The sequence below is a fragment of the Limanda limanda genome, chromosome 14 (genome assembly GCF_963576545.1).
Source record: "Limanda limanda chromosome 14, fLimLim1.1, whole genome shotgun sequence".
Taxonomy (NCBI): Eukaryota; Metazoa; Chordata; class Actinopteri; order Pleuronectiformes; family Pleuronectidae; genus Limanda; species Limanda limanda.
Genome location: NC_083649.1, coordinates 868,811 through 878,560, shown reverse-complemented (window position 1 = coordinate 878,560; position 9,750 = coordinate 868,811). Strand labels below are relative to the sequence as shown.

The 9,750-nt window shown below is 43.4% G+C and overlaps 1 protein-coding gene across 1 annotated transcript; it reads right to left on the bottom strand.

Moving 5' to 3' along the window:
• Positions 1–3,581: 3,581 nt before the first annotated feature.
• On the bottom strand, positions 3,582–4,523 carry LOC133019907 (odorant receptor 131-2-like). The gene has a single exon (XM_061086499.1). It carries the CDS (start codon positions 4,521–4,523, stop codon positions 3,582–3,584), a length of 942 nt encoding a protein of 313 aa, XP_060942482.1.
• Positions 4,524–9,750: the final 5,227 nt, after the last annotated feature.

Sequence of the window (9,750 nt, the reverse complement as noted above, 5' to 3'; positions counted from 1 at the left end):
CACAGGCGATCCAGAGCTCGACCCTCACGGTTTAACCAACACAGTTAAACACCGAACTGACAGTCAGTAGTAAGTTTCATGCAGTTAATAGGAAAACTGTTTTGTTAACAACAGCAGCAAACTCAAAAACCTAAATTCTGATTAAACTTACATACCACTGCCAACTTTGTTAATATGTTTGGATCGACTACTTTCATTTCCATAATAATGGAGTTCATACCACACAGGTTATGACATTAGCATATTATTACAGAAACAATGATACAGTCATTTGAATTTGGAGATTTTGAAAATTATGACATCCTTCTGCAGGAAAACCTGAGAAGTTTAAAATTGTTAAATCTAACAGATACGACTGTGTACTACATTGAGTAAGATCCAAGGAGTGAAAAAAACTCTTGGACATTTCAAAAAGACCTTATCAATGTACGTGCGTCTCTCTACATCTTACAATTTACAAATGTCACATTTTTCTGTGTTCTCCCTAAACCTAGTGAAACCTAGGTTATTCATATTGTACTGTTATCGTAACTCTAAAACTCTAAACTCTAAAATTATTTGAATCGTGCTTAGCTAACTAGATAGTATATACAAATGTCCAGATGTTACCGTCCAAATGAACTGACAATTTACTTTTCCAGCTTTGCACTAAACATGTTCAAGTACGCCCAACAGGGGGGATGTCCCAAGATGCCACAGGTTCTATTGTTCTGAAAAACCAAGGAACTCAGTCTCCCAGGGGGCAACAGGTTCTTTTTGTTTCAGCAACTTCACGCATAGGTGTGAAAAGTCACAATGCTCATCTCCTATTGCTCACTCTGGCCCATGACCCTTGAGGTCACTGGGCCTATATAAGACCAAGGTCTGCCCCAATTCTTCCTCTTTCCGCCGACCCTCCAAGGACAGCAGGTGACCAGCCTCTTCTCCTGCATCGCCTAGTAGAGGGCCGGGCTGCTCCAGCAACTCTTCTCTTCCCACCCAACAACCGGAAGTCAGAGGTGCAGTTTCCAACTCATCTCTTCAAGGAAACCTCCACGATTCTCAAGCTTTTTCCAAACTCCTAGCAGCGACTCAATGTCCTGCAGGTAAGAACTAAGATTCAATAAGCAAATTAACTGCACAGCTCAACAGCACCGCGAGGACTTCAACCTTCCGACCAAACCGGGGACGTCACAGGACTGCAACTGCACAGCAACTTTCTTGCTTTCTAAGGACTGGTAACATACTGGGCTTAATAATGATACTAGACTAAGCAGGACTGTTTATTTGATTCTGTGTGGTGTGTATAAGTTTGATATGTGTTGTGTTATTGTGGTTACAAGTTAAATGAAAGTTAAATCTTAGATACGCTCTTCACAGGATCTCTCTGACCCTTTCAGTCTCTAATTAGCATTTACACAGACACCGCATATCTCTTCCTACTTAGCACGTCCCCACTCCAGAAGAAGTGGGGGGGGGCTACCATCTTAGGAGCCCACAGGAAGGTGTTACTCTCTTTGTCAGCCACCATTTTGAGAGCCCCTTATTCACACACTCACACACACACACTCACATACACACCTTTGTTTCAGTTCGTACTCTGCTCGTAATTTGTGTTTTATACTTTATTGTATTCATAATAAATGTTTTTCTTTCACAAATGTTCTTTCATTAATGTTGCATAAGTGAATTTTGACTCTACTCTACACTCTCAAGAACTCTACAAGTTCGGCCTGTATCATTGTATCATTGATAACATGGCAAAAGCCCCTGATGACGCTAAGGCGCAAAGGGAATTTATGAAATATGACACACAAAGCTTATCTTTCCAGCTTCTCCTTCCTCTTCTCCATCCCGCATTTTTCTGAATTCCTGCAGCATCTATATCAATTTGAATTTAAACACATTCAACCATCGAATTTGATAATTTTTGCAAAATGTTTTCTTTTCCCAGCAAACTCTCATAAGCGGTTAAAGGTGTTGGGAAACACTAGGTACTTGGTTAACTTTGAGTCCAGATCAAGGATTGTTTCTCACTTTCGTCAACAAAGTGAGAAAAGAGTTCAACATATTCACAGATTTCTTTCAGAACAATTCATATTCATTGCGATGAGATTTATGTTTGTGTAATCTGGTGCAGATCTGAATAAAAATCCTGAGCCAGTGAATTTAAATGTGTTTTCATAAGGAGCCTTTCGGGCCTTGGCAGAGCAATGGGACATTCCCGGTTCTCATCATTCCTATCAATAATGTTAACATTTTACTTTCAAATTTAGCTTTTCATCAAAACTGAAAACAAGTGTATTAAAGGATTTTGCTCCTGGAACCATCCGGTGGCGGATCCGGTGCATCCTGTTCCCCTTGGCTGTGCACGTTCACTGTGGACACAAGCTTCTGCTTGGATTCATTAGACTAGTGACTGATTGAGTTTATTTACTTTAGCTGCATCTAATTCACATAAATCTCAACCTTAAGATGTCAGAATTAAATATGATCTTGACCAGTAGAAAGAAAGAAATCACTGACCATTGTAAGTGGTGGAGAATGAATGAACATAGAGGGATAAAACCTTTTTATAAACAGTCTATGGATGAAACACTTGTTTGATTAACATGGAGGTCACGATGGTGTGTGTGTGTGTGTGTGTGTGTGTGTGGGGGGGGGTGGTAGGTTCAAAGCTGGGGTCTGAACATGAAAAGAATCCAGTTTTAACAACTCAATTTTAAATGGAATGAAAACATGTGACACTATGAAGACCAACACAAACGTGATATGCAATCATTTTATTTCATGTTGAGGTGATACAGCACAGGAGCTTTTCTTGAGAGACAATCTGAAACGTTTCTGGAGGAACGGAAGAAGGCAGAAGCTACAGCCGCACGTTAGACGAGGATGATGCAACTTGAATCCTATCCTTTTGAAATGTTAATGCCTAATGAAGTGAACTAGTGAACTTAGGATCAGGATCATATCTGAACCACACCTCCACAATACATCCGTCTGACTCAGCCTTATTTTCTCCCCTCTCTCCATTCTTCTTCGTCTCTCATCACATCCCACCTCCCTTCATCCTCGTTCAGCTTTTCTCCTCCTGCACTCGTCTCTTCCTACTCGTATTCAGTCTGGTGCACACCTTTTCTCCTCTGTACCATCTGAGGCCTGTGATCAGCTCGGGACCCTTTTCTGTCTGAACCCGACTGATCCAGAGAGAAACCTGAGCCTGATGTTTCCCCCAGTTACAGTCAAAACATCCAGCAGCCCAGCCAGCGGGTCTGAACCAACCTGACGCCGATATCATCTCAACCGCTCCGTCCTGTCAGGTCCCAACGGGTCCCGACGGACTCGGGTGGGAAACAGACGGATGTTTAACCTTCACCTCCCCTCAATGTTCAACACTTCCACTTCCATTAACACCTTTCAATGACAGGTCGCTGTAGCCGGATCTGATTGAAACAATCATAATTTTGACAGGATTCTATTCACTAAAGAAAAAGAGACAAACTGATAAGACTCAGACTTTTGGCCTGAACTTTACATTAAAGTCAAATGCTGGAAATTTTACATTTTACAAGCAGCATGAGTTTAACAAGTCAATACATGTGTCAGGGTGAGACCCCAGCTTTGAGTTTCAGTCGACAGCACAGATGGTACAAGAGCACAGGCCTGATGGTCTTATCTCTGAGCCCATAGATGAGAGAACTCAGACATCTGGGGAGCATGATGACGAGCACATATAAAGTATTTAGGATGATCAGAAGTATTGGCCTTGTCACAATCTTTGCAATGGATCCAACGACAGAGTTGTGTATAGTTGATAAGAGGCTGAGGCCCAGCTGCACCAGATGCAGCAGCAGGGTGTTACGAGCTTTACGAGCTGAAGCTTTGTCTGTAGACGCTGACCTGGCTGCCACCATCACACCGATGTAGGTGGATATGATCACTGCAGCCGCTGATACAAACACAAAGCAAGTGAAAGCTCTGTCATAATCATAAGACATCGGCCCAAGAAACATGACATGGGTTCCACAAAAGTCTTTCATCTGCAGAGTGTCCAGGTCTTTAAACGGGAAATCTAACAGCAGCAGAACGTGGACGAGGATGTTCAGTGAACTAATGGCCCAAACCACCATGATGGCCAGTGCTGTGTTTGTGATGGTGATGATGGTAGCGTGTCGCAGCGGCTGGCACACAGCTACATATCTCTCCAGAGACATCACCACCAGAGTGAGAGGGGAGATTTCAATTGTGATAATAGAGAGCATGACCAGAAGACCACACACAGGATACGACAGCCGTGTTCTACAGGCAGCCAAAATGAACATAATCTGGCTCAGTGTCATGTGCATGGTGTCGGCCACCAGGAGGTTGAACAGGAGGATGTAACGAGAGGACTCACGAAACATTGCTTTGCTCCTCAGGGTGAACAACATGGTGACATTAATGAAGAGGAAGATGCAGCAGGGCACAGAGGTCACAGTGCCCAGCATCACTCTCTCCAGCAACGCCACACCAGAAGTAGTGTTGGCTTGAGCTGTACGTGACATCTCAGAGAAGCATTTACCACATGAACAGCTAGAGCCTGTTGATGCAGCTGGAAAACAACAGCACAATGAATCTCTTCATCTGTCCCCTGTATTCTGAGAACAGTGGAAAAAACCCAAAGAGGCTCATCGAGTTGCATCCAAAACCCAAAAGCATTCACATTTCCCTTTACAGATCATTAGCAGGTCAGTGTGTGTCTGTGTGTGAGCAGCTCTGCTGAGGCAACATGTTCCCACCGTCTGTATATCAGCTGCACAGGACGTCACATGACTCTGACATGTGACCACGCTGCTAGTGCTCGTAAACAGGACTGCACACAACTAAAGACGCTGTGGGAATATTATAATGATAATAATATTAAAACGTACTTTTAATATTAATGTTATACATATGAATATCATTATTATTTATGATTAAATGGCTTGTCACTGTTATTGCTTTGTACAAACTCATTTCACTTTGTAATATTTTACGTTTGTTTCCCTTTCCCCTGTTTCCTTTGATTCCTCCTGGGAGACCTGAAGCTTTCAGAATGAACTTGAAAGTTGAAAACAGTCGCAGTGATCTGAATATGACATCTGCATTTTTCTGAATTCCTTCAGCCTCTATATCAATTTGAATTTAAACACATTTAACCATCGAATTTGATAATTTTTGCAAAATGTTTTTTTTCCCAGCAAACTCTCATAAGCGGTTAATGGAATAAGAGAAGGACAGTATGTGACACTATGCTGTGAATATTTATAATATCTATTTACTGAGCATTTCAAGCAATAAAAAAACGTTTCAAAATTATTAGAATTAAAAGTAAATATTTATTAATTTTCTAGAGACAGGAAGTAACTTTGTCCTCCGACCTGATCTGCGACAACAGATCCGTCCAGAGTCTCAGGCCTCAACTGCAAACTGTCCCCTTGAGTTCTCTGCCTGGTCTGAGACAGAGAACCGGCTCCACGGAGGATCTCCTGATGCAAGCTGCTGAGTCGGACACTGAACGGTCACACGCTGAAGGAAGAGAGACGCTTTGAGGCGTCCGTGTAAAGACGCTCAAACGATGTGATCCCGACTCTTGGTTCACGTGGAAGCAGCTGAGCTCCAGACAGCTTTGTAGTAAGTAAGTTAACAAGAAAGTTGCAATGATCCAGACGTGATGATCTCAGTGTCTTTAAAAGTTGGACAGATTTCCAAGATAGTTGATAATGAGAGTTAAAACATACAAGCTCCCCCCCGCAACCAGCTTCCCACTGTTGGGACATGGTTCTTGTGAAAACACAGGCCTTCTCTTGGGCCTATATGTGCAGTCAAAAGCCTGAAAGCACATATTTCTTTGTTCTTGAGAAAGCCAAGGAACTCAGTCTCCCAGGGTGCAACAGATTCCATTGGTCTGGAAAAAGCCAGAGCACAGGGAACTCACTCTCCCAGGATTCCTCAACTTCACACAGAGGTGTGAAAAACCACAAGGGCCCCTCCTATTGGTCATTCTGGCCGTATGACCTGTGAGGTCACCGGGCCAATATACGGACAGATCTCCCTCTGTTCATTCTCTTTTCACCAACCTTCCCAGGAGGAAGGCTACCGGTCTATCTTCCTGCATCGCCGAGGGAGAGGCCGGGCTGCTCCAGCTCAAAACTTCTCTTCCCATCCAACAAGAGGAGCACAGAGGTGCAGCTCCCAGCTCATCTCACTAAGGAAACCTCCACGCATCTCAAGCTTTTCCAAACTCCTAGCAGCGCCTCGATGTCCTGCAGGTAAGATTCAACGAGCAACTGAGCCACAGCTCGACAGAACCGTGAGTTCAGAACCTTACGACCAACAAGCAGACTTCACACAACCGGCAGGATGAACTGTGAACTGCACAGCAACTTCCTTTCTCCCTTTCTAAGGACTGGTAGCATAATCTGGGCTTAATAATTATATAAGGCTAAGCAAGACTGTTAAAGTGATTCTGTGTGACGTTTATACGTTTGATATGTTGTGATATTGTGGTTATAAGTTATTTGAAAGTTAATTTTAGTTAAGCCCATCACAGGCTTCCTCTCTCTGACTCCCATTCTCTGATTAACAGCTACACAGACACACGCATATCTCCTCACCTCATTAGCTCAGACCCCCACTACATGTCGTAAAACCACTTCTGAAGGAAGGGGGGCCGTTAACTAGAGGGGGGGCCAGTGACCATTTTGAAAGCATACTAAGGAAGGTGTGAACTTTTAATTAAGCCACCATCTTGGGAAGCACACTGACTTACATAGACACACACACTCACATACACATCTTTGTTTAGCTAGTACGTTTGTTAGTAATTTGTGTTTTTATACTTTATTATATTCATAATAAATGTTTGTCTTTCACAAATGTTCTTTCATTAATGATGCATAAGTGAATTTTGCCAACCTCTACACTGTCAGGTTGGATGTAGGATTGCGCCGAGGAAGGCTGCCGTGTCTCGAGCTCTCCCATAGCTCTGCTCTTTTTTTCTCTTTTTTCTATATTGTTGTTTTTTATTCTACTTTATAGAATACTACTTTACTACTTCTACTTTATTCTCCGGACCTGGAGCACCTCATGATCAGATGCCGGCCTTATTACATCACGCGGGAGTTTACATCGGTCGTCATAACAGCTGTGTACATCCCGCCACAAGCCGACACCAACCAGGCGCTGGACGAGCTGCATGCGGTTATCGACAGGACAGTGACATCACGGCCCGAGGTTGCGTTTATTGTGGCCGGGGATTTTAACAACGGCAAGATGAGGAAAGTCCTGACGAGATACTACCAGCACGTCAGCTGTCTGATGCGCGGCGCGAACACGCTGGACCATGTTTACACTCCCTTCTGGGGTGCGTATAAGGCCCTCCCCCGCCCCCATTCGGCAAATCAGATCACGTTTCAGTTCTGCTGCTGCCTTCCTATAGGCAGAAACTCAAGCGTGACAGACCGGTGACTCGGACCATTCAGCGGTGGTCCGACCAATCAGACTCGGCTCTTCAGGACTGCTTCAGCACGACGGAGTGGGGCGTGTTCCAGGATGATGACATCAACACGTACACGGACGCGGTCATCTGCTACATCAGCAAATGCATCGATGACGTGGTACCCAGGATGTCTGTACGAACATTTCCAAATCAGAAGCCCTGGATTAATGGTGACGTCCATGCTAAACTCAAAGCAAGGACCGTTGCCTACATCTCAGGGGATCTGGAGGAATACAAGAAGTCCAGGTACGCGCTCCGGAGTGCTATAAGCAGAGCTAAGAGACTGTACAGGGACAAAGTGGAGTCCCACTACAAGGGCTCCAACACCAGGAACATGTGGGCCGGACTGAGAACCATCACAGACTACAAAGCTAAGACCAGCAGTGCTGATGATGTGTCTGCATCTCTCCCAGAGGATCTGAACACTTTTTACGCTTTGAGAGCACCCCCCCGGCTGTGGTGATCGAAGAGGCCCAGGAGGACTGCTGCCCCCCCGTCATATCCAGGGCAGACGTGTGGAGATCTCTCAACGAGCAAGGCACCTGGACCTGATGGCATCCCCGGCCGAGCTCTCCAGGTGTGTCCAGATCAGCTGGCAGATGTGTTCACAGACATCTTCAACCTGTCCTTCCTCTCTGACTCTCTGGACCCTCTGCAGTTTGCCTACAGGTCAAATAGGTCGACTGCAGATGCCATCTCCCTACCCTCCACACTGCCCTCTCCCACCTGGACCAGAGGGACACATATGTGAGAATGCTGTTCATCGACTACAGTTCAGCATTCAACACCATCTTGCCCCTGAAGCTCGTCACCAAGCTCAGAGACCTTGGGCTCAACATCGCCCTCTGTGAGTGGATACTGAACTTTCTGACGGGCAGACCACAGGCGGTGCGGATCGGCAGCTCCACATCCTCCACCCTGACCCTCAACACCGGTGCCCCCCAGGGCTGTGTGCTCAGTCCTCTCCTGTCCTCCCTGTCACGCATGACTGCATGGCCACTGTTGTGCAATAGTAGTAGACATGACGTTGGCTAATTATTAATAATCATGAAATATGATTATTAAAATAATAAAAATGATTTATTGATAGGACCTCTACACCCAGCGGTGCAGGAGGAAGAGCAACCGGATTATTAAAGACCCCGTTCACCCCAGCCATAAACATTTCTGCCTTCTGCCGTCTGGCCGACGGTACCGCAGCATCCGGGCCGGCAGCACCAGGCTCAGAGACAGTTTCATCCCCCCGGCCATAAGACTTTTAAACTCCTCTAAACTGCAATAACTCCACCAAACCAGCACCCTGGCATATTTGCATATTTGCACCAGCACCGTGGCATATTTGCATTTGTACTCTTGCACACAATTGAACAATTGTTGTTCTATTTATCTCTTGAGCTGTATATATATATATATATATTTAGATATATACATTTTATTTTATTTTTTAAATTTTTGATATTCTATTTTATTCTATTTTATACTATTTCTATTTTATTTTTTTGGTTGTAATTATTGAGCATTGCTAGAAGAGAGCCTTTGACTTGAGCTTTTCATTGCCAGCGACTGCTTAATGTTTTTGTTGTGTATTTGATAATAAAAATCTTGAATCTTGAATCTTGAATCTTAAGTCACGAAAACCATAAACCTTCACTGTTCATTATATAATCTTTATAATCTTTAAGTAAATATTGAGATTTCTAAGTGAACTAGATCTAAATGAGACTGATCTTAATCAATAAATTGGCTATCTTTTCCCTTCCTTTGAATGGTGGTGCACCGAGTTAACTTTAACCAACTAAAGTTATGATTTCATAATATTTTAAATATGTTTATATTTTATTTTGAAAAACACATTTATTGAATGCCAAAAGGCACACCATTTTATGGTGTCACGTTTAAGGCATTATTGCACAGGACCACTTTTTAACATAACATATAATAACTGCTCCTCTGTGTAAGATGACAGGACATGACAAAGTGTGGACCCTGACAAATACTTTCTTTGTTGTCATTTCTGAAAGAACTTTAATGGAATAAAATGTGACTGAGGCACAGAAACGCATTTAGGACATAAATATGATATATATTTATATATATTTTATAATATTAACCTGTTTTGAGGACATTCAAATGTACATATTACAGTCAAACAGTCAAACAGCACTAAGTGTTACAACATAAAGTACAAGCTTGTTTTAGTCACTTTCTTTCTATCAGATTCAAAACACAGCGAAACAGTGAATAATGCGACT

Coding starts and splice junctions, on each gene's coding strand:
- LOC133019907 (XM_061086499.1), bottom strand. CDS start 4,523: ATGTCACGTACAGCTCAAGCCAACACTACTTCTGGTGTGGCGTTGCTG.